Consider the following 26,179-nt stretch of genomic DNA (forward strand, 5'->3'; position numbering starts at 1 on the left):
GCTCTGAGCCATCAGCCCAGAGCCCGACGCGGGGCTCGAACTCACGGACCACGAGATCGTGACCTGGCTGAAGTCGGACGCTTAACCGACTGCGCCACCCAGGCACCCCTTTATTTTTTTAAATATGGCTACTAGAGGGGCGCCCAGTGGCTCAGTCAGTTAAGTGTTCGACTCTTGATTTTGGCTCAGGTCATGATCTCACAGTTCATGGGATCAAGCCCCATGTTGGGCTTTGTGCTGACAGCACAGAGCCTCCTTGGGATTCTCTCTCTCTCACACTCTGACCCTCCCCTCCTCGTGTTCTCTCTCTCTCTTCTCTGTCTCTTTTCTCTCTTTCTTGCTCTCTCTGTTTCTCCCAGAAAATAAATGAATATTTTTAAATAAATAAGGCTACTAGAAAATTTAAAATTACGTATGTGGCTTGGATTATATTTAAGTTGGACAGTGCTGGCTAGAATCTTATTTTGAAAGGTAAGGTATAATTATAAAAGGTCAGTGTCACATCTAAAAATGAAACTTTAGGGGAACCTGGGTGGCTCAGTTGGTTAAGCATCCAACTCTTGGTTTCAGCTCAGGTCATGATCTCACAGTTCTCAATTGGAGCCCCGTGTCAGTCTCTGTGCTGACAGTGCATAGCCTGCTTGGGATTCTCTCTCCCTCTCTGCCCCTTCCCTGCTTGCTCTCTCTCTCTCTCTCTCTCTCTCTCTCTCTCTCTCTCAATAAATAAATAAATAAATAAATAAATAAATAAATAAATAAATTTTTAACGAGACTTTAGACATTTTGGATCCTTTAATTCTATACCACTTTAGTTCATGTAGGTAGTTGTAGATAAGCAGAGTTACATCAAACATGTCCTTTCAAGAGAATAAGACTGGGCCTCAAACCAATGATTTTATTTCGAAAGCTGAATATTCTTAGTATCTTAACATGTCTTTATTTTGGTTTTTACTTACAGATTGCCATCCGTCTCCAAACTTAATGGCAGTGTTGTTACTGATGGTGAGCGAGAAGATTCGGAGAGATTTTTTATCCGTTACTATGTGGATGTTCCACAGGAAGAAGTGCCATTCAGGTAAAAACTACTCATCAGTTTAGCTACATTTTAGCAAGTATTGAGGCAATTTAAGAACTGTTGCTTTAGAGCAAATCTAATAATTTGTTACGCGACCCTTTTAGAGGACTTTGGTGATAGGTTAAAAAAAAAAAAAAAGGAAGAAACACAAAGCAAACCCATTTTATCTCGTTTTCCACAGTGTGTTTCTTCTAACCTTGCACTTGTATTAAGAATGGTCGGGTAAGTATTTGACCACTTCCACCCCCATGCTCCATGTCATTGATTCCTGTTTGATTCTCTTCTCCAGGGACACATCTTCACCTACCCAAAAACTGGTCTCTTCTTTCACATTGACCTGCTTTCAGGATATACTAGGTTCTGCAGTTTGGAAGATTTGGCAAATAGGCATTAGGTTTTGAGAATACGGGGAAAGGACTAGAAAACAGACTCTTAAGGAAATACTAAAGGAATTAGCATGGTTGAGTATGAAGAGAAATGCGGAGGGCTGAATTAGTAATTACCTTTAAGTATACGAAGAGTTACTACACATAGTTTGAGGAGCAACTACCTTTTTTTTTTATGTTTGCTTATTAAATAAAAATAAATAAAAATTTGAGTATAGTTGGCACACAATGTCACATTAGTTACCAGTGTGCAACAGAGAGATTCAACAAGTGTGTGTGTTGTGCTGAACTCACCACCAGTGTGGCTACCGTCCGGGACCATACAACACGATCACAATACCATTCATTACATTCTGCGTCCTGTACCTTTCACTCATGGCATCATTGGGAGCCTGTCTCCTCCTGTCCCCTTTGCCCGTTTTGCCCATTCCCTTTCCCTCTTCCCCCTTCCCCCTTCCTCCGGCAACCACCAGTTTGTTCTCTGTGTTTACAGGTCAGATTCTGCTTTTTGCTTTGTTTTGGTTTTTAGATTCCACATGCAAGTGAAATCACATGGCATTTGTCTTTATCTTATTTATTTCACTCAGTTTAATATCCTCTAGGTACATCCATGTTGTCACAAATGGCAAAAAAAAGTGTCATTCTTTTTTATGGCTGAGTAATAGTTCAGCGTGTGTGTGTGTGTGTGCGCGTGCGTGCGCGTGCTTGTGCACGTGCCACATCTTTATCCACTCATCTATCGATGGACACTTGAGTTGCTTCCGTATTTTGGCTGTTGTAAATAATGCTGCAGTGAACATAGAGGTGCACATATCTTTTCAAATTAATGTTTTTTTAATTCTTTGGATAAGTACCCAAAAGTGGGATAGCTGGATCATATGGTATTTCGAGTCTTAACTCTTTGAGGGACCTCCATACTGTTTTCCACAATGGCTACACCAATTTACATTCCCACCATAGTGCATGAAGGTTGGGAAGGAGCTACATTTAATACTCTGTAAATGTAAAAGGAAATGTAACAGGTATGACATAGGTAAACATACAAGGAAAAAATATCCCCCAAAACTGGTTTTTAGGTGTTGGCAACTAGAACCACTAAGCAAAAATGTTCTATGCTTTCCTTAATGACTTTAACAAATAACACAAATCACATTAGACAAGCAGGATGCAAGTTAGGACTGAGTGGGAGTCTAGTCAGTTGATCTTCTGGTTATAAATTTCTGTGATTCCAATTCATCCTTACTAAATATATCTAATTTTCCCCAGAGTTTTCTATTACTTACAGCTTTGAGGGGGTTAACATTCTATAAGGCTTAACTAGTACTGTATAAAAAGATTCTGTGGTTTTTTAGTAGTATTTTAAAGCATAAACATTTTAAAAATATGAGACAAATTAAGATTTTTTGAAGATTGCCTTTTAAAATCAGCTAAGGACAGCCAAATAGGGAGAAATAAATATTACCATGCCTTTTAATACAACCTAGAAATAATAGGTTAAGCAGCATGACCTTTTTTTTCTTTCTTTCTTTTTTTTTTTTTTTTTTTTGGTAAAACATGACCTAACGTCTATAGTTTTACTTGATTCACTCTAACTTATTAACGGGAGAAGTAAATATTTGGGCTTTGAGCATAAGCCCATCATTATAGTTTATTTAATTTCCAGCCTGCTGCAGGAAGCAGTGCACATATAGGCAGTACGTTGTTTTCTGTCCTGACGGCATAATTTTCCTAAAGTGCGTATATACCTCTGCACTAGTCCGTGTTCTTGAATTCGGGTCACGGCCATCATCTTCAACCACAGGAGGAATTTATTGGAAGGATATTGAGAAACTGCGAGAATTGTTAGGCAAGCTGCAGAACCAGGCGTAGACAGGAGCCAGGGGCAGCAAGAGCAGCCAAGGTGTCACTTGGTGTTTGGCCTCACGTGTCTCTGCTGGCACCGTCCTCCCTAGTCACCACAGTGCTGGACTTCACCGCCGGACACTTGCGGTTGTGCACGGGCTGTGCTGGAAATAATCTCTCGCTGACCTTTGCCTCTGTGTCTGACCAATTGATTGGCTGTGTTTAGGGTACGTGCTCACATTTTGTCTTCAGAGAGATAGGGAGAGGGATTACCTGTTCCACTTTGGCTTCTGCAGTGAGAGGTAGAATCCTGCTTTGCCTGATCTTGGGACTTTTCCCCAAACAGGAGCAATTCAGCAAAAAGAACCTCTATTATAGTCTGCCATTTTGACTATCCAACATCTATGAGGATACCTTTTCCGCATAGTTCTGCATATAAAAAATTATTCTTACCTGTCCTAATGTAGTCCTTGTACAAATGAAAACACATTTCTTTCTCCCTGAAATGAGATAACCTGTTTATTCTAATCCTAAAGACTGTGACCAATTAGCTACTGTAAAAGATTCAAGCTATTTTAATTACCACTCTGGCCTTGCTGCCTGTTTATGGAATTATGCCTCCTTTCCCACTCACTAGTGGTTAAATGTCACTGCTTAGTGTCTTCCACTTTTCTTGAAATTGAAATGAGCAAACTGATGTCAGTGCCTTACTGGTCTGTAAAATATTTTTCACAGGTGTGAGTGTTCTACTCATGAATGTATTTTTCAAGGCCTTGGAAAAGGAAATGTCTTCTAGGTCCTTTGGTTCATAGATGGAGAATGAGTGAAGGAATAACATGGGTGGCAATAATTTCCATCATTCCTGTGTCCTGAAGTGTTTTATTTTCTCCTTCCACATTATCCCCCAAATTGGTGGCATCTCAACTTTGTTTAGCATAGACCACCACGAGTCCAATTTCTAATCATCCAACTAGACAAAATTTTAGAACCACTTGCGGCCACTAAAGCTACCTTTTTGAACTCAGAACCTCTGGTACTGTACTTACATCAACAAAATCAGCTAGATCTAACATTGCTTCTCCTTCCTGGGTCAGCACACTCGGAATCTATTCCTATACTTATTTCCTGCATTTTGTCCACGTAAATGACCGAATTCTTGCAATTCCTTTGATGTTTTTGTAATCAACCCCACAGAGCATGCTGTGATCTGATGGTAGTGGAGCAGAGTGTGTGTGTGTGTGTGTGTGTGTGTGTGTGTAAGGATGAGACAAATAGGGATTCGTTCACTCTTGCAAGGTAATTCCCTTAGGCAGGGGTTTCTCCCGCCTTCTCAAGCAAGAGAGGAACAGTCTCTTAGGCCTGCTAGCCAGGGGCCTGAGTGAGGATTAGGGATTCAGGATGTTCCCGAGCCCTCAGAGTCTTCCTATGTACCTCTACTCTGGTTCGTTCTCCTCCCCATCCCCATTCTTTCCGGTCCGTGCTTCAGCTTTCGTAGGACAGTCCCAATATGGATACAGATTTAACTGGCCTGTAATTCAGCAACCTGGGGCATCAAACTGTGTGCATTTGTTTTTAATAGCTACCTCAGCTTTATTGTTGTAAGAGAAAAGACCCTTTTCTTTAAAGTACCTGGGTTTCAGTCTGCTTTGAGCCTAGTTCCTAGGGATTTGACCTTAATATTCTCTTGATTCAGGTTGTCTTATGCCCTTAGAGTAGCAGATGCTCTGCCTCATAGTCTTGAATTCTTCCTACCGTTCACATTGTTTTATTCTTGGCAGCACTCTCTGAATCACCTAGAGCTTTCCATGGGGCCACAAGTGGTCATGAGTTACTTCACTACACCATGTCAAGGCCTTTGCACAATCCCTTCCGTGAACACTAAGACGACGTTCGCTGGGCCTGCTAGGCCAAAAACCAATTTCAAATTGCCTATAATTACCTGCGGGGCTCTTGCTGGTAATCTCCCTGGTTCCAGTTTCTGAGTGCACACAACAGAAATCAACTCTGGCCAACTTCAGTAGGGTATGAATTTAGTAAAAGAATAATGAATACTATGTAGCTCACAGAATTGACAGGAAGATTAGAAAATCAGGCTTAGGCAGGATTGTTGGAAAGCCAGGCACAGCCAAGATTTCTACACCTCTCTCTACAGACCCTGGTCACTGGTCAGTCATCAACACGCTGCTAGACTTCATTGCCCCCACACATTTACAGTCATGCCTTTGAATTCTTGATTTTTCTGTATCTGCTATGAATAATCGCTGTTAGACCTTGTGTCTTTGCATTTCCAGTTACAGTTAGGTACGTTTGTTACCTTCCTGTGTTTTGGCTTTCAGGGAAAGAAGAAAGAGTATTTACTCCTCTTTAGTTTTGTAGTGGAAAATAGTTCCTACTTCCGATCTGTCTGGGGTTTCCCTCAAATCAGATGCTGGACAGCTAAAGTTGACGTATATCCACTATAGTACCTGTTCCCTAATAGTTTTTTTGTTTGTGTGTTTGTTTGTTTGTTTTCATAAATCCTCCAGTAGAATGATCTGCTCCGGTAGAGCAAATATTTTTTGAGCCATTGTAATGCGCTAGGAACTGTGTTAGGCAATTAAAAAAGAACTGTAATAGCATTCATCCTGATATCACGATGGAATGGTGGATAAGCATGGAGGAATTTGTATTAAAATGCATTTATTATGAATTAAGAATACTGATCTATAAAGGTGTTTACTATGGCTATCATTTTTTAATTGTCTTCCAAATTATATGCATAATCTCTCCCTAAAATACCGATGAACAGTGAATAACACAGTGTCTAGGTAGTAAAAGGTGAAAATTTGACTCTGGATAATTCAATAATTCATACAGAACCACGTTTGAACTTTAGTTTCCAGGTAGGATGGAAGTATCCATTTGTTTTGGAGAAATAAAATCCATTTGACCATGGATTTTTTAAAAACCAGTGCTTAACTTGATTTTCCTATAAATTCTGACTTCTACCAACATCTTTTTCCAATTGTTAGGTTCCCTGAGCTTTTCCTTCTCCTTTCATTAAACATGTAATACTTGTATTCAACTTAGACGTAAGAAAAGGTAGCCAGTATGTCTTTCAAGGGCATGAATAAAAAGCCATTATGATCAGTTGAATGTCCTTTATGGTAGCAAAGTTATTTTATGAGTCAGTTGTATTACTCACACACACATCTGTTTCCATGTGATTAGTCGTTTTAGCAACAGAAGACTTTATAAAGATGATCCGTAAATTTACATATTCTGTTTTTCTCCCTCAGACTACAACACTAGCTCCAGTTACCTGAACGATTTCAATTTTTTTTATGATGAACAGAATAAAATGTTTAGAGGACAAAAGGGAGATACACTTAATTAAGAGTTTTGTAATTTCTTACAGATGCTCAGCTATCCTTTTTATTGTTTTCTGTTGATAGGTGGAGCTGGAAGTCTGTCGTTTACTGTAGATGTTCATGGTAATAATGGACTAACACAGAAAAACGAGCAGTTGCTTATATGTTTCATGTGGATTTACTTCGTGAGATAATAGAACGCAGAAACTTTCTGTTCCTGATCCTTGACCTTTAAACATCATAGTGTTTGCTTTTCCAATCAATGGACTCTTTCTTTTGAAGCCTTCATCTGTGCCTTGTCATTTCGTGGCTTGTGTAGCAGTGGTGTGCTATTTCCAAATAAGTTCCGTGTGTGCTGCAGGTGGCTGAAAAGATGTCCTCACTGGGCTGGTTGTATTTCATTTATTGGACTCTCAGATTTTACCAGAGGAACTTCTAGGAAGTAACTCTGGATTCTAGCTGGGTTTCAAAGGGCAGTTAGTTTAACTTATTTACTGAACACTTGCTGTGAACCAAGAGGCTGTGGGCCAGAAGTGGGAGGCAAAGAGACAAAAAAGTACTGTCTGCTCTCAAGAAGCTTGCCATCTGGGCTAAGCTAAAGACGTATCTCCTTTGCTGGCTCCTGTTCATGTTCTCCACCTCTAAAAATAAAGATACCATAGAATTTGGTCCTCGGACCTCTTCTCTTTTGTACTCATCCTTAGGTACTTTTTTCCAGTCCTGCGTCTTTACGTGCCTCCTCTATTCTAATAACTGCCAGATTCATTCTTCCAGCTCTGATCTGCCCCTGAGTTTCAGCCTAGTATTTCCAAAGGCCTACCTGACATCTCCACCTGAATGTTTAAACCTGTTGTGTCCCAAACCAAACTTCTGATACCCTCCCTTACCTTTCTCTGGCCCCTGTCTCTACTGCCACGTCTGTTCCTCTGCAAGTTTTCCATCACTCGTTTTTCCAGTTGCCAGGGACAAAACCTCAGAGTTGTCCCTGATTTCCTTCTCCCATACTCCACATCTAGTCGATTAGGTTTTTTTCTTTCAGTACCACTTCCAAAAATATATAGGCAATCTGTCTATTTCTTACCATTCATTTTAGGTCAAGCTTCCATCGTGTCTTACCCGTATTATTCTAGCACCCTCCTATATGGTCTCCCTCAATTCACCTTGCCCCTGTGGCTTATTCTCCACCTGGGAGCCAGTTTATCAGAGCTCAAGTTTATTTAAAAAACAAAAAACGAAAAAGCCTTCCCGTGCTGTTCCTGAAACCCATCAAGCACACTCCCACCTCAGGCCTTTGTACTTTTTCCCTCTGTGGAATGCACAAGGTTAACTGCATGGCTTTCTCTCTTTGGGATACCTTATCAGAGACTCCTCCCTGACCAGCTGATCTTAAACAGTGCGGCTCTGTCTCCTGCAATTCTCTTAACCTACTTTTATTTTTCTTATTTAGCAACACCTGACTTGCATTTTTTATACACTCCTGGCCTCCCCGCACTCTACTGTAAGTTCTGTAAAGGCAGGGACTTCTGTTTTGTACTTGGCCCTACCCTCAACGCCTAGGGTGGTGCCTGACAAAACAGCCAAAATAGCTCAGTAAAATGACTGAATCTCCGCATATGCTCAGGGAGCACGAAGCAGGGTTACTCTGCTCTGCTGGAAAAGGTGGTACTTCCTAGACAATGAATGAGTCAACCCGGTGAAGGGGAGGGGAGAATGTTCCAGACAGAAGGGCAAAAAAGGAAATAACTCCTGATGTGTAGTGATCTGCAGCGGTTTGAAATGCTTCGTGGAAAGTAGCCACGGTAGTCCTGGGCGGGAAGGTAGGAGCCAGGGCAGGCCCTTGAAGACCTTGGTGTGCCATGCCAGGACACTAGGACTTTTTCTTGCATGCAGTGGAAAGTCATTGAGACATTTCAAGTGGGGAAGTTCCTCGGGCAGATTGTGGTTTCTATTTCGAGGGAGAAGCTTAGAGAGAACTAGTTAATAGCTGCAACTTTGGTAAAGCAAATGTGCACGGGGGGTGGCTTATGTCCTTATGCAGAGGAGCATGTGAGGACTGAATTCCATTGTGGAATTTGAAATAGTCCTTAGAAAACGCACGGGGAATTCTTGTTTTCTGATATGTATAGCCCTGATTTATCTAGGGGTGCAAGAGTATCATTTTTAGAGAAAAAGAAACCTACACGTTTGTGAATCTGTGCACGTTAAAGCGTACTATCGTTTTTGCCTCGCCATTTATCAAATGTCTGTCTGCATTGCCTGTATTTATCAGTTTTTCCTTTATGTTGTTTGCTTTATCTCAATTTCCTCTGTGTGAATTTAAATTGCTTGTTTATTTTATTTTATTAATTTTTTTTTTCAACGTTTATTTATTTTTGGGACAGAGAGAGACAGAGCATGAACGGGGGAGGGGCAGAGAGAGAGGGAGACACAGAATCGGAAACAGGCTCCAGGCTCCGAGCCATCAGCCCAGAGCCTGACGCGGGGCTCGAACTCACGGACCGCGAGATCGTGACCTGGCTGAAGTCGGACGCTTAACCGACTGCGCCACCCAGGCGCCCCTAAATTGCTTGTTTAGTACTGAACTAATACCGGTCTTCCTCTGTTAAGTTTTAAAGAGAAACAAAAAGAAAAACCATGTAACTTTTAGAAATCAACATATCATGTGAACATAAGGGAAAGGAAGCAAAAATAATATAAAAACAAGGAGGGGGACAAAACATAAGAGATTCTTATTAAATAGAGAGAACAAACTGAGGGGTGCTGGAGGGATTGTGGGTGGGCGGATGGGCTAAATGGGTAAGAGGCATTAAGGAAGATAACTTGTTGGGATGAGCACTGGGTGTTCTACGTAGGGGATGAATCACTGGAATCTGCTCCTGAAATCATTATTGAGCTATGTGCTAACTAACTTGGATGTAAATTAAAAAAAAAAAAAAAATCAACATATCATGTATCTTTTACAGTTCAACTGTTTCTTTGGGGGAGGTGGTTGGTGGTTTTTTGTTTTTTGTTGTTTTTTACGTTTTTATTTTAATCACCTGGTGCTCATCACACATGTGCCCTCCTTAATTACCGTCACCTATTTCATTCATCCCCACCCCTTCCATCTGGTAACGATCAGTTTTGTTCTCTATAGGTAAGAGTCTGTTTATTGGTTTGTGTCCCTCTTTCTTCTTCTTTGCTCCTTTGGTTTGTTTCTTAAATTCCACATTTGAATGAAATCATATAGTATTTGTCTTTCTCTGACTGACTTATTTCACTTAGCATTATACTGTCAAGCTCCATCCACGTCATTGCAATTAGCGAAATTTCATTCTTTTTTATGGCTGAATAATATTCTTTTGTATGTATATACCACATCTTTTTTACCCTTCATCAGTCACTGGACATTTGGGCTGCTTCTGTATCTTGGCTATTGTAAATAATGCTGCTGTGAACATAGGAGTGTATGTGTCCCTTTGATACAGTATTTTTGATTAGTATTTTTGTATTCTTTGGGTAGATACCAGTAGTGTGATTGCTGGATCATAGGGCACTTCTATTTTTCACTCTCTGAGGAACCTCCATATGTTTTCCAGAGTATCTGCACTAGTTTGCATTCCCACCAGCAGTATACCCAAGGTTCCTTTTTCTCCAGATCCTTGCCCAAACCTGTGGTTTCTTCTGGTTTGGAGTTTAGCCATTCTGACAGGTGTGAGGTGTTGTCTCATTGTAGTTTTGATTTGTATTTCTCTGACAATAAGTGATGATGAGCATCTTTTCATGTGTCTGTTGGGCATCTGGATGTCTTCTTTGGAGAAACGTCTGTTCATGCCTTCTACCCATTTCTAACCGGATTATTTGCTTTTTGGGTGATGCATTTTAGAAGTTCTTTATATATTTTGGAACTAATCCTTTGTCGGATATGTCATTTGCAAATATCTTCTCCTACTCAGTAGGTTGTCTTTTAGTTTTGTTGACTGTTTCCTTCACTGTACAGAAGCTTTTTTATTTTAATGTAGTCCCAGTAGTTTATTTTTGCTTTTGTTTCCCTTGCCTCAGGGGACCTATCTACTGCTGATGTCACAGACATACTGCCTGTGCTCTCTTCAAGGATTTTTACGGTTTCAGGTCTCACATTGAGGTCTTTCATCCATTTTGAATTTATCTTTGTGTCTGGTGTAAGAAAGTGGTCCAGTTTCATTCTTTTGCATGTTGCTGTCCAGTTTTCTCAACGTCATTTGTTGAAGATGTTTCTTTTTGTTTTTGATGATAGTGGGGAGGAAGTAAATTCACTGATTTGGGGGATCTCTTTTTTTCAGGCTTTGAATTTTGTTTTTCATGAAGAGTTAGAAGAGGCATAGCTCCAGTGAACAGTTATCTGCTGGGAAGAGACACTGTTGTCAGAGAGAGCAGCAAAGCCAGAAATAGGTTTTCTTAAAGGCTTTGCTTCAGTTTTACTCTCCTTCGATACCTCACTTTCTGTTTGTCCTAAGGGGTCCCTAAACTATGCCCCGGGAAGTCCTTAATTATGATGTCAAGGATTATATTAGGCATTCCTCAAATGCTTATTGGCTTGTCATTAGTGGCATGCTTTTTAAAATATGGAGAGTATGTTTTTTTCCTCCTTAAGACTAATGGCTTTTCTAAATACAGCTGATTGTATCTTCACGTTATTGTGAGAGCAGGGCAGCAGCTTGTATTCAGACACCACCTCAGTGAAGGCTTGCTTTGTCTTGGATGCTGGAGAAATCCTAGTGTGCTGCATCTGTTACCTCATATTCCTTCCAGACAGAGGACCTGCTGTTGTGAAGGAACATTCCTACACTGGACAGGAGTCTCTTGGGCTTCTCCATATTGCCAGGCTCCATCATCCTCTGACAAGGGCCGTGACACAGCACTCCTCCCATTCAGCTTCCAGTCTGATGAGAAACAAAAGGGGCTTTCTCCTTGGCACACCACGGAGAGCCCCTGAAATGGTAGCTTTCCCTGTCGCTCACAGCCTTTGTCATTCCAATTACCTTGGACTTGATTTCGACTTCTTGCCACTTTCCCAGCCCAGCAGAAGATAGGCTACCTTCCTCATCTTGATTGGAGTTATATATGAGAATTTGCATATACCTGCAAAGGAAAGAGAGCATGAGAATCGGCCCGCCCACATCATGGTCTTGGGGGAAATGATCTTTGGCGTCTCGACTTTTGTTTTGGCCAGGGCAGGGGCCAGTTTTGATCTTTGTTTTGCTTCTGTTTGCTTTTTAGGATTAAAAAAAAAAAATACTGAGAACAATAAAATAAAATACTCATGTTCACGTTATTCAGAACTGGTGATTACTAACATTTTACTATTCACTACCCGTTTATTTTTTAAATTGAAAGTAACAGTATCACAGGTGAAATTAGAGGAGGTTTTTGCCCCTGTTCTCAGTCCTGTTTATGCCAAGAAGTAATCCCTGGCAAGAATTTGATGTGTATCCCTTCTGTCTACTTACTATATTGTATATATCCATAAAAATATAAAATGGGATTTTATAACTCTTTGTTAATATGCACTGCACTTTCTTCTCTCCGTCTATAACTTTTCAGTCTCCTCTTTTCACTTTGTATTTTGTTGAAAAGAAGTTTCAAAAGTTTACCATTAAATGTGTCAGTCTTTCACTCTGTGGTTTATTCTTATTCCCATCTTTTTTAACAAAATCGTTTCTTTTCCAGAGATCACTTAAGATAATCTCCTGGCTTTTTTTCTAAATGTGTTTTCACATTTGTGTCTTTGATCCACCTGGAATCTGTTTTTGCAGATGGTGTCAAATAGAGATCTGAGGGTTTGCTTTTTCCCCCATGTGGATAATTGGCGTTCACCACTGATCTTTAATGCCGCCTCTGTCATATATCTCATTTTTTATATGCATGTGTGGTTCTGCCTCCACCCTGGTCTTTTCCACTGGTGTATGTGTCCTTTCCTATACCGCTACAAAATCATGAAATCACATTGCAAAGTCTGAATTCCCATTAAGGGCAGGTCTCTACACCTAATTGTTTCTCAGATTACCTTTGAGATGGTAGCCTCATTTCCCTAGTAAATTTTAGGGTTGACTTACCAAGAACCACAAAAATCCTGCTGCAGTTTGGATTCTGATTGTAGTGAATTCACTGACTAATTTGGGAGAATTGACAGCTTGATACTATTTTGTCTTCTCATCTGTGAACATAGGAGATCTTCCCATTTAATTCAGAGCATCTTTTATGTCCTTCAGCATTGTTTCTCATTCTCTCTCAAAGGCCTCGTGCATGTTTGTTCAGTTCTGTTTCTAGGCGTCTTATGCATTTTGTTGCTATGTTAAATGAAATCATTTTTTCTGTTACTGCTTTCTAATTGCCTGTTGTTGGTGTAGAAGAATGCTGTGTATTTGTGTGTGCTGGTCATGTAGCCATCAGTCTCGCTGTCGCTGTCGTATGAGATAGTTAATCTCTACTTTCTTCTGGGTTTCTAGGTAGACAGTCCTGCAGTGTAGTATTATCAGTAAAAGAGGGCATCGTCATCTTGTTTCTCACCGTTTCTCACTTTGCTTCCAAAGTTTCGGTGTGAAGTATTTTGATATGAAATACGACTTTTGCTGTCGGTTTTTCATAGTTGTTTTTCATATCAGGTCGAGGTACTTACTGCCTCTGTTTTTCTAAGAGTTTCTTTTAATATGAACAACTATTGTTTTTTTACAGAATGTTCTTTCTGTAGTGAGGTGAACATGTTGTTTTGATAATCTGAATTTTAGTGATACTTTTTTCAGATAGTGAACCATCTTTGCATTCCTGGAATATTCAACCTGGTTGTAAAATATTAAGTGTTCTTTTACAACACTGCAGAATCTAATTTTATGATTTTATTTAGGATGTTCCCATCCATTTTCATATTTAAATATTTGGTATTGGTTTGTAATGTTCTTTTCTACTGTTCTTTTCTGGTTTTGTTATTGAAGGTTATATTATTAGCTTCATAAAATGAATTGGATTGGTAATTTTATGTTTTTCTATTAAAGTAACTTTTTCATTTAGTTTTAACTTTTTATAGTCATTCATAATATTCTTAGGATTTGGGAATCGGTGTTTATGTTTTTAAATTATTTTATTCTATTTAATTCTCATTTGGACTGGGTGATGCTTCCACATGGAACCCAACTGAAAATTTCTGAAACCGTATAGACCATAAACCAAGTCTTCCCACTTTTTTTTAAAAAATGTTTATTTATTTATTTATTTTGAGAGAGAGAGAGAGAGAGAGAGAGAGAGCGCGCACGCACATGAGCAGGAGAGGGAAAGAGAGAATCCCAAGCAGGCTCCGTGCTGTTGACACAGAGCCTGATGCGGGGCTCAGTTTCACAAAGTGTGAGATCATGACCTGAGCCAAAATCAAGAGTCACATGCTTAACCGACTGAGGTGCCCCTCTTCCCACTTTTATCCTTAGCAGCAGCTATTCGGATATGTGGTCCCCAGGTAACTACTGACACTGTTTTCTTGTTACAGTTACCATTGCTGTTTAGTGCATAATTTTTGTACATAGCCTTGCTTTTTTTTTTACTTAACAGTAGATCTTCAACAACATTCTAAAATGCCCTTATTATATATTTGTACACACACACACACACACACACACACACACACACACACGCCCCCTCTATATAGTTTATCTTTTGTGATCAAAGAAAAGTGCTGCATCAGTAGTCGTCTCCTTTTTCATTCTGAATGTTTATTTCTGCCTTTCTGTCTCTTTTTTTAATTGGTCCTACTAAATGATTATATTTTTAGTAGTATCCTTTTTTTAAAGTTGGGTTTATTGAGGTATAATTGACAGAGTAAGTTCTACTATTTTTAAGTATACATTTCTGAGTTTTGACAAAACTACAATTATGTAACTACCAACACAATCAGAACATACAACTGTTCTATCGCCCAAAAAAGTCTTTCCCTGACCTCATCCTCTGGCATCCACTGATCTGTTTTCTGACCCTATAGTTTTCACTTTTCCAGAATGTCACATAAATAGAATCACATAGTATGTAACCTTTTCTTTCAATTGAAATTTTTATCGAGATAATTGTAGATTTACATGTAGTTGTAAAAAATAGTACAGGGGCGCCTGGGTGGCTCAGCCAATTAAGCATCTGACATCAGCTCAGGTCATGATCTCACAGCCCGGGAGTTCGAGCCCAGTGGTGGGCCTTGTGCTGACAGCTCAGAGCCTGGAGGCTGCTTCAGATTCTGTGTCTACCTCGCACTCTGCCCCTCCCCAGCTTGTGCTCTCTCTCTCTCTCTGTCAAAAATGAATAAACATTAAGAAAAAATTTTAAAAATATATACAGCCAGGTCCCATGTACCCTTTATCTATTTACTCCCAATAGTAAAATTTTGCAGAATTGTAGTACGGTATCACAACCAGGATTTTAGCGTTGATACAGTTCACTGATTTTATTCAGATTTCTCCAGTTTTACTTCTACATGTGTATGTGTGTCTGTGTGTATTTTAGTTCTCTACGTTTTATTGCATGTGTAAGTTTATATATCCACTGCCATTGTCAAGATGAACAGTTCCATCACCAATGACCTTTCACATTGCCTTTTTATAACCACACTCCACTCCCTGCCAGCTCCCCTATTCCCATCTCTGTCCCTTAGCAACCACTAATCTTATCTTCATTTATAAAATTTTGCCATCTCAAAAATGTTAGAAAAATAGAACCATACAGTATATAACCTTTTGGGATTTTTTTTTTTTTTTACTTAGCTTAATTCCCTGGAGAGTCATCTAAATTGTTACATGTATCAGTACTTTGTGCCCTTTTTATTGCTACGTAGTACTCTTTTATTCTTTTTAATTAATACCTACTCAAAGCGTCACCGATCCGTCTATTTTTACTAACCTCTTTTTTTTTTTTAAGTATATTTATTTTGAGAGAGAGAGTGTGTGTGCGAGTTGGGGAGGGGCAGAGAGAAGGGGAGACCGAGAATCCTAAGCCGTCTCTGCACTGTCAGCGCAGACCCTGTCTCCGAGCTCTATCTCGCAAACTGTGAGATGGTGACCTGAGCCAAAACTGAGAGTCAGACACTTAACCAACTGAGCCACCCAGGGGCTCCCGCTTTGTAGTATTCTATGCTATATATGTACTAAAGTTTATTTAACTCTTCATTTATTGAAGAACATCTAGATTGATTCCAGTTTGGGGTTATTACAAATAATATATGAATAGTCTTGTATAGGTTTTTTTTTTTTATGAACATAAGTTTTCATTCCTTGGGATAAATGCCAAGGAGTGCAATTGCCGAACAGCACGGTAGTTGCATATATAGTTGTTTTGTTTTTTTTAACTTTTTTTTTTTAACTTGTATGTTTTTTTAATTTACATCCATAGTTTAGCTGCCATACTGTTTTCTAGAATGACTGTATCATTTTACATTCCCACCAGCAATAAATGGGTGATCAAATTTCTCTGTAGCGTTTTCTTGCTAGCATTTGATGTTGTCACTTTTTTCATATTTTAGCCATTCTGGTCAGTGCATAACATCTCCTGATGGCTGATGACTTAATCCCCTGGAATTCGCTGATGGCTAAAGATCTTGAATACCTTTTCATGTGCTTATTTGCCATCTGTAAAGCCTCCAGTGACATATCTCTGTGGTTTTTGCCCAATTTTTGATTGGATTGTTTCTTACCTTACTGTTGAGTTTGAGAGCTATTTATATACTTGAGATACTACTTCTTTGTTAGATATGTGGTTTGCAAATTTTTTCTATTAGTATCTAGCTTTGTCTTTTTGTTTTTTTCCTGTGAGCTTTCATAGCGCAAAAATTTTTAATTTTGATGAGACCCAATTTACCAGTTTTTCCTTTTATGAATTGTGCTGTTAGTATTAATAACTCTGCCTAGGCATAGATATTGAAGTTTTTCTTGTTTTTTCCTAAAAGTTTTATCGTTTTACATTGTACATTCGAATCTGTCATCCATTTCGAGTTAATTTCAGTGCAAGGTGGGAAGTTTAAGCTGAGGCTATTTTTTTTTTTTTTTTACCTTTAGTTGTCCAGTTTTCTAGCACTATTTGTTGAAAAGGCTGCTTGACCCAATGCATTGTTTTGCAGCTTTTTAAAAAAATCGTGAGAGTGTGTTTGTGTGGGTATATATCTGGGTTTTCTGTTCTGTTCCACTGATTTATGTCTCTATTATTTCACAATTACCACACTGTCTTGTAGCTATATAATTAGCTTTCGTATCATATACAATGATTCTTCCCACTTTATTCTTCAAGAGTATTTTAGTTATTCTAGGACCTTTGCCTTTCTATATAAATTTTAGTCCAAGTTTGTCTCTGTCTACAAAAAATCTTGCTGAGATTTTGATGGGAATTTTATTAAACCTGTAGATCAGTTTGGGGAAGATTGACACATTTACTATATCGGATCTTCCAATGCATGAACACAGTATGTCTCTTCATTTATTTAGGCCTTTTTAATTTCTTCCATTGGCATTTTATAATTTTCAACATACAAGACTTACAAATCTTTTGTTAGATTTACACCTGAGTATTTCATGTCATTTGCAAATATAAAAATTTTATTTATGCCTTTCCAATCTGTATGACCTTTTTCTTTTTCTTGCCTTATTGCAGTGGCTAGAACTTCCAGTACTGTGTTGCATACGAGTGGTAAGAGTGGACATCCTTGCTTTGATCCCAATCTTAGGGAAAAGCATTCAGTCTTTTACCACTAAGTATAATGTTAGCCATGGGATTTTTCATAGATGCTCTTTATCAAGTTGAAGTAGTTTCCCTCTATTTCTAACATGCTGAAAGTTTTTATCATAAATGGATATCAGTTCTTTTCAAATGCTGTTTCTGTGTCAATCTGATTTCTCTCGGTCAGCTTATTGATATGAGAGCTATACTGATTGATTTTCAAATGTTGAACTGGCATTAGATACCTAGAATAAATTCCTCTTTATCGTAGTGTATGTTTCTTTTTTTACATTTTTGGATTTGGTTTGCTAATACTTTGTTGAGGATTTTTGTGTTTAAGGTCATAAGAGATATTAGTATGTAGTATTTGTCTTTTAAAAAAATGTATTTTATGTGCTTTTGGTATCAGGGTAACACTGGCTTCATAAAATGAGTTGGTAAGTGTTCCCTTCTCTTCTGTTTTCTGGAAAAGTTGTCTACAATTGGTGTTAATTTTTTTTGTCATTTAAAAATTTTTTCAAGTTTTCACTGTAGTAAAATACATATAACAAAATTTGCCATCTTAACTATTTTTTTAATTGTGGTAAAATGTACATAACATAAAATTTACTACCTTAACCACTTTAAAGTGCAGTTTGGTTGTGTTAAATACATTTCTATTGTTGTACAGCAAATCTCCAGAACATTTTTCATCTTGTAATACTGAAACTCTATACCCATTAAACATCATCTTCTCATTACCCGCTCCTTCTAACCCCTTGCAGTCACCTGTCAATTACCGTTCTTTCTGTCCCTGTGAATTTGACTATTCTAGATACCTTCTATAAATGAAATCATACAGTATGTTTTTTGTGACTGACTTATTTCACTTAGCCTAATGTCCTCAAGGTTCATCCATGTTGTAGCATGTGACAGGATTTCCTTTTTTTTTTTTAAGGCTGTATAATATTTTATTGTATGTATATCCACATTTTATTTAACCATTCATCCATCAATAGACATTTGAGTTGCTTCTACCTCATGGCTATTATGAATCATGCTGCTGTGAACATAGATGTGCAGATTTCTCTTTAAGACCCAGCTTTATAATTCTTTGAATCCCAGAAATTGGATTGCTGGATCCTATGGTAAATCTCTTTTTAAATTTTTGAAGAACCACCATACTGTTTATTTTCATAGTGATTGTATCATTTTACAGTGACACCAACAGTACACAGCAGTTCCAATTTCTCCACTGACCAACACTGATTATTTTGTGTATATGTGTGTAGGTTTTTTCATTTTTGTTTTGTTTTGTTTTTTTGGAAATAGCCATCCTCATGGGTGTGAGGTGGTATTTCACTGTTGTTTTGATTTGTATTTCTTTAATTACTAGTGATGTTGAACATCTTTTCATATGCTTGTTGGCCATTTGTATGCCATCTTTGGAAAAATGTCTATTCAAGTCCTTTGCCTATTTTTAAATCATTTTTCTTTCTTATTTTTTGTTATTGAGCTGAAGGAATTCTTCATATATTTTGGATATTAACCCCTTGTCAGATATATGATTTGCAAATATCTTCTCCAATTATGTAAGTTAGCTTTTTCTCTGCTCATTGTATCCCTTGATGCACACAAGTTTTTAAGTTTGAAGTAATCCCATTTGTCTATTTTTGCTTTTGTTGCCTGTACTTTTGGTATAATATCCAAGAAATCATTGCCAAATCCAATGTCAGTGAGACTTTTCCCCTATGTTTTCTTCCTAGCAGTTTTATAGTTTTGGGTTGTACATTTAGGTCTTTGATACATTTTGACTTAATTTTTGTATGTAGTTAAGATGAGGATCCACTCTAACTTTTTTTCATGTGGATATTCGATTTTCCCAGCACTGTTTGTCCTTTATATATTGAGTGGTCTTGACAGCTTTATTGGAGATCATTTGACCACATACATGTTGTTTTATTTCTGACCTGTTTATTCTCTTGCATTGGTCTATATGTCTGTCTTTATGCCAGTAACAAACTGTTTTGATTACTGTAGCTTTGTAATATTTTGAAGTAAGGAAGTGTGAGTCCTCCAAGTTCATTCTTCCTTTTCAAAATTATTTTGGCTATTCAGGGTCCTTTGATATTCCATATGAATTTGAGGATGATTTTTTTCTTTTTCTGCAAAAAAAAAATGCTATTGGAATTTTGGTGGAGATTGCATTGAATCTGTATATTACCTTGATTAGTATAACATCTTAATAATATTAAATATTTAAATCTGTGAACATGGAATTTTTCCCATTTATTTGTATTTATTTCAGCAATGTTTTGTAGTTTTCAGTGTTATTTTCCTTTAAACATTTTTCTCTTTTTTTAATGTTTATTGATTTTTGAGAGAGCACAAGTGGGGGAGGGACAGAAAGAGAAGGGGGGACAGAGGATCTGAAGCAGGCTCCGCGCCGACAGCAGAGAGCCTGATGTAGGGCTTGAACTCACGAACCATGAGATCGTGACCTGAGCCGAAGTCAGATGCTCAACCGACTGAGCCACCCAGGTACCCTTGTTGTTTTCTTTTTTTTAAAAAATGCCATTTGGGGGTGCCTGGTGGCTCAGTTGGTTAAGTGTCTGACTTCAGCTCGGGTCATGATCTCATGGTTCATGGGTTCGAGCCCCGCGTCGGGCTCTGTGCTGACAGCTCAGAGCCTGGAGCCTGCTTTGGATTCTGTGTCTCCCTCTCTCTCTGCCCCTCTCCTGCTCATACTCTGTCTCTCTCAAAAATAAATAATAAACATTTTTTATAAAGTGCCATTTTGATTTCTACTACCTTTATTATTTCCTTCCTTTTGCTTGATTTGCTCTTCTTTTTCTAGCTTTTGAGGTAGGTAGGAATGTAGATTATTGATTTGAGGTCTTTCCTAATAAACATTTAGTGCTTGAAATTACACTCACAGCACTGTTGGCATCCCATGTTTTGATGTGTTATGTTTTAATTTTCATTCAGCTCTTTGTTTTTAAAAAATTATTTGAGCCTTTCTCTCTGATCTCTAGATTATTTAAAAGTTGAATTTCCAAGTATTTAGGACTTTTCCTAAGTTGTTATCTTTCTGTTATCTATTTCTACTTTGGTTCTCTTATGGTCAGAGAACATACACTAGGTAATACTAATTCTTTTAAATTTTTTAAAGTTAATTTTATGTCCTATCTTGGTGATTATTTCGTGTACTTCAAAAAATGTGTATTCTGCTATTGTGGGGCATAAAATTCCATATATGTCAGTTGGATACTGATGATTGATTGTTTTGTGCAAATCTCTGTTCTTGCTCATTTTCTGCCTAGTAGTTCTATCATTTCCTGAAAAGAGATGTAGGCACCCCTTTGAGTGTCCTTTCTTTTACTAAACATGATGCATTTGATATTCATCTATCTTGTGTATATCACTAATGAGATCCTTTTTACTGCCCAGTAGTATTCTTTTATATAGATGTAACAGTTTAGTGATTCGTCAACTGAAGTACATTTGGAGTGTTTCCTTTTTTTTTTTTTTTTTTTTTTTTAGCAATTTATTAAGAAAGCTGTGATAAATAGCTACAGGTTTCTGTGTGTGAATACACTTCTTTCTCTTGCATAAATACCCAGAAGTGGAATTGCTGAGTCACATGGAAAGTATATGTTTAACTTGCTAAGCTGTTTTCTAAAGTGGTACACCATTTTGCTTTCCCACTAACTACATGTGAGAGTTCCTATTGTTCCACATCCTTATCATCACTCAGTATTTTCAATTTCTTATTTCTGTTTTGTTTTTGTTCTGTTTTTTGTTTTATTTAATTTTAGCCATTCTAATAGATGTATAGTGGTATCTCATTGTAGTTTTAATTTGCATTTCCCTAATGACCAATGATGTTGAGCATATTCTTAGGAGCTTCTTTGCCATCCAGATACCTTCTTTGGTGAAGTGTCTGTTAAAATCTTTTGCCCATTTTCATAGTAGGTTTTTTGTTTTCTCATTATTGGATTTTGAGAATACTTTATATACACCAGATATACATCCCTTGCCAGATGTGTGTTTGGTACATTTTTTTCTCTCAGTCTGGCTTCTCATTGCATTCCTCAAATACTTTTTTCAAAAGCAGTAAAGAAAATTTTGAAGACATTCAACTCACTGTTCTTTTTTCCTTTTATTGATCATGCTTTGGTGTGATATCTTAGAAATTTTTGACTAACCCAAGATCACAGAGATTATCATGTGTGTTTTCTAGACATGTTACAGTTTTAAGTTTTACATTTAAGCTTTTGATTCATTTGAGCTAATTTTTGTATATGGTGTAGAATATGAATTTTTTTGTTTTGTTGAAACTTTGGCATATGAGTGTCAATTGTTCTAGCAGTGTTTATTGATAAGACTATCCCTTCTCTATTGAATTGATTTTATACTTGTGTTGAAAATCAGTTAACCATATAGGTAGACTCTACTCCTGGATTCTCTGTTCTTTTCTATTAATCTATGTGTCTATCCTTTTTGCTAGTATCACATTGTCTTGATTCCTGTCACTTTATAGTCTTGAAATTCAGGTCATGTTGGTCCTCCAACTTTGATCTTTTTTTCAAAGTATTGTGGCTATGTTACTTCCTTTGCTTTTTCATATAAATATTAGGATAAGCTTGTTGAATTCTAGGGGGAAAAATTCTTCTGGGATTTTGATTGTGGTTGTGTGGAATCTTGCAGGACAATTTGAATAGGATTGACATCTTAATAATATTGAGTCTTCCTGTTCATGAACCAGTATATTTCTCCGTGTATGTAAGTCTTATTTGATTTCTTTTAGAAATTGGTGTTTTGTATTTTTCCACATATAGATCCTGCTCATATTTTGTTACATTTATACATAAGGATTTCATGTGTTTTTGTCCTGTTAAAAATAGTATTTTTTATGTTCAATTTTCAATTGTTCATTGCTAGATGTAGAAATACGTGTGATTTTTGTATATTGACTTTGTATTCTACAACCTTGCTAAACTTATTAGTTCTAGTAGTTCTTTTATTTAGAATTATTGTAGTAGATTTATTGTAGACAATCATGTTATCTATGAAGTACAGTGTGTATTTTCTTTTCCAATCTATATAACTTTTTAAAATTTCCTTTTTCTATTTTTCTTATTCTTTTTCTGCATCTGCTGAAAAATTTATACAGTTTTTCTCAGTCTGTCCATATAGTGACTTATATTGGCTGATTTTTTTAAATGTTTAACTAGCCTTAAATTCCCAGGATAAATCTCACTTGGTTATAATGATTATCTCCTTTTTATGTTGGTGGATTTCATTTGCTAATATTTTGTTGATGATTTTTTGCATCTGTTCATGAGGGATATTGATTTTTAATTGTCTTTTCTTATAATGTCTTTGTTTCATTTAATATTGGGATAGCACTTGCCTCATAAAATGAACTTGTGAGTTATCTCTCCTCTTCTCTAAAAGAGTTTGTGTGGCATTAGTATTATTTCTTTCTTAAATATTTTGTAGAATTTTGTCAGTGAAGCCATCTGTGCCTGGTGTTCTTTGCTGGAAGCTTTAACTATGATTTAATTTATTTAAGAGATATAACTTGATTCAAGTTATGTCCTTCTTGAATGAGCTTTGGTAGTTTGTGTCTTTGAAGAAATTAACCCGTTTCATCTTAGTTATTGAATTTGTGGGCATAAAGCTGTTCATAATACTCCCTTATTATAAACCTTTAAGGTCTGTAGTGTCTGTAGTGATGTTCCTTTGTTCAATCCTGATACTGATACCTTCTTTTCTTGATCAATTTGGCTAGAGGTTTCTCAAATTTGCTCCCCTTAAGATCCAGATTTGAGTTTTATTGGTTTTCTTTTTTCCCCCTGCGTTCTATTTCACTGATTTCTGCTAATATCTTTATAAGAATTCCTTTCTTCTAGCTTTGGGCTTAATTTGATCATCTTTTTCTAGCTTCGTAAGGTAAAAGCTTATGTCATTGATTTGAGACCTTTCTTTTTTCTCTTATAAACATTTAATTATATAAATTTTCTTCTAAGCACTGTGTTAACTACATTCTATACATTTTCATATATTGTATTTTCATTTTCATTGAAGTCAGATTATTTTCTAATTTCTCTTGTGACTTTCCTTTTCTTACACATAGGTTATTTACAGGTGTGTTGTGTATCTTCCAAATACTTGGGGATTTTTCAGCTATGTTTCTGTTAATGATTTCTAGTTTAATTTCATTGCAGTAAGATAACATACTTTGTATTATTCTGATTCTTTTTAATTAATTGAGATATATTTTTGGCGTAGAATATGGTCTGTTTTGGTCAGTACTCCACATGTACTAGAAAAAAATGTGTGTTCTAATGTTGGGAAGTATGTTTTATAAATGTCAGGTCAAGTTTTTAGTAGTATTCATGTCTTTTATGTTTTTAATGATATTCTGTCTGCTTATTCTATCAATTATTGAGAAAGGAGTATTGTAGTCTCCAACTGTAATTGTGGATTTGTTTTTTTGTACCTTCACTTCTATCCGTTTTTGCTTCATTATCTTGAAGCTGCATTGTTAGGTACATACACACTGAAGATTGTTATGTCTCCCTGTTTGAGTTTACCTCTCTCTATCTAATGGTTTTGCAGTTGTCTCTAACTAGCTTCCCAGCCTCCGGTCCCACGGTAATTGTAGTTAGTACCTGTCTAGTCACCTAGGCAGCAGGTGATTTGATTCAATTCCTGGTGCCAGAGCTGTCTTTTTCATTCTTTTATCTAGACCCTTTGCTCTAAAGAGCATTGGATCTGTAGCAGTTTTTTGCATTCTTATTTTCTGTTCAGCCTTACAACCCTCCAACTCTACCCCTGCTTCATGCAGTGAACCTGGCTTGAGTTCCTCCCTTTCCCATAGAGTACTTTTACTCTCCTTTGACTAATAGGACTTTAGCTCCTGACCGCCACCACCTGCTTTGGGTTTGGGATCCAGTGGTTCTGTGGTTTACTTGTGTGCTTTGCATTTCTTTTCTGTGTCTGGTCCATAGAAATGTCTATTATTTCTGAGGCTAGGCTGCCTTCTTGGAATTCAACCTTTCATATTTTATCCATTTTAAATCTCTATGTTTGGGGCAGAAGTATATTAAAATGTGAATTTATGGAGTCATTTTGATCAAAGTCCTAATCATATTGATAAATGTAGATCAAAATAATTCTCTTAACTGCTGTATCATATTCTATTGTATGGATAGGCCACACTCTGTTTATCCAATCACTAGGTTATTTGACAGCACTTGAGTTTAATAGTGAGTTGAAACAAATTCTATGACTTAAGCCTTGATGAAATATACTTAGTATGAAAAATACTAAGGTTAGTTCAAGTACTTTGCCATGTGTGAGAGGTGAGGGTAAATAATCCTAGAGGTAGGTAGAATACAGAAGCTTGAAGAAGACCAGTGAGAAAACTTCTGTGGCTTACACTAAGTAAGAGAATGAGATCTGACATGGAAGAACATGAAGAGAAAAGGGAAGAGCTTCCAGGAAGGAATCTTGAGAACTACCTGAGTGTAGATGGTCGAAAGGAACGAGAACCCCTAAAAAGAGATTGAAAAGCGGCATTTGAAATATGGAAAGGAGAAGAGAATTTCCAGAGCAGTATTATTCTAGCAAACCATAGAAGTGGTGAGAATTAAGACAGAATGACAGTCCGAGAACAAGACCTGAGCGCTACCTTCCACCCTTCCGTCAGAGCTATTAGACCTTGGGTTCACAAACTGCCCCAATTACTGTATCTGTAAAATGCATACTAGAAGATCTCTAAGATCCTTTCTGTGTCTAACATGTGATGTTTGTGTGTTTAATAAATAGAATATCAGTGACCTTGAGAAGACTGTTTTAGTGGTGTGTGAAAGCCCAGATGTAGAATTGAGATTTCTACATATGCCATGATGTGATACCATATCAAAATGAGAGACAGCATAGTATAGCAAGAGAGATTAAATGCCAGCAATCAGATGTTTGGAATTTATTTTGAGTCCATAATGCCTTAGGAAACAGAGTAAACTAAATTAATGTATTTCTTCTAGTTATTCAGTGATTTGGTTAAACCAAGCAAACCATCAGATTTTTCATGTATTATATGTCACATTTCCTTAAAGAGAGGATTACGGATTTATTTTAGAGTAAGATAGCTTTATTGAAAATAAAGATTCCAGGGGCACCTAGGTGGCTCAGTCGATTAAGCGTCTGACTCTTGATTTCGGCTCAGGTCATGATCTCACACGTTTGTAGGATCAAGCCCCACTTTGGGCTCTCCACTGATGGCCTGGGGCCTGCTTGGGATTCTCTCTCTCCCTTTCTCTCTGCCCTTCCCCAGCATCTCTCTTTCTCTCTCTCTCTCTCTCTCAAAATAAATAAACATTTTTAAAAAAGAACTCCTGAACAGAAGTATAGTATATATTACATTTTAGCATTTGATTATTACAGTACACCCTTGTCAATAATATCTTTCAAGGTGGGTTTGTGGCATTTTGCCCACTTCAGAAGTGAGACTTATAAAGTACTGATTGATTGAGAATATTAATATAAATTGAGATTATTTGTTTTGAAGAATACTTAGTCATCAGAAACCATTTACCTTTTAAGACTATAGCTGTGGGGCCAATGCTGAGAAAAGCTCAGATAATACCAAGTTCGCAGCTGTAGGTCAGTTTGGATGGACTGTTGAATAGTGAATAAAATACCTGAACTGGAAGACTAGGAAGCAACTGGGATCTGAAATTTACTGGGCATTTTGTAAGATCACGATTTTTTTATATTTACTGATTTTCCCTGCTTAAAGAGAATCCAAAATAAGAAAATGGGGATTAAACATATTCTCT

At 37.2% G+C, this 26,179-nt stretch overlaps 1 protein-coding gene across 3 annotated transcripts in view; it reads left to right on the top strand.

Moving 5' to 3' along the window:
* LOC121035538 (tubulin-specific chaperone cofactor E-like protein) overlaps window positions 1–26,179 on the top strand; it is a 166,852-nt gene that overhangs the window by 44,218 nt on the left and 96,455 nt on the right. For all 3 annotated transcript variants that reach the window (XM_040483339.1, XM_040483336.1, XM_040483338.1), the window contains one exon: window positions 959–1,075. In XM_040483339.1, the coding sequence (XP_040339273.1) occupies window positions 959–1,075 (117 nt within the window). The remainder of the gene's footprint in view (window positions 1–958; window positions 1,076–26,179) is intronic.

Source organism: Herpailurus yagouaroundi, unplaced genomic scaffold (assembly GCF_014898765.1).
Source record: "Herpailurus yagouaroundi ecotype Mexico unplaced genomic scaffold, PumYag 161, whole genome shotgun sequence".
NCBI classification, from domain to species: domain Eukaryota; kingdom Metazoa; phylum Chordata; class Mammalia; order Carnivora; family Felidae; genus Herpailurus; species Herpailurus yagouaroundi.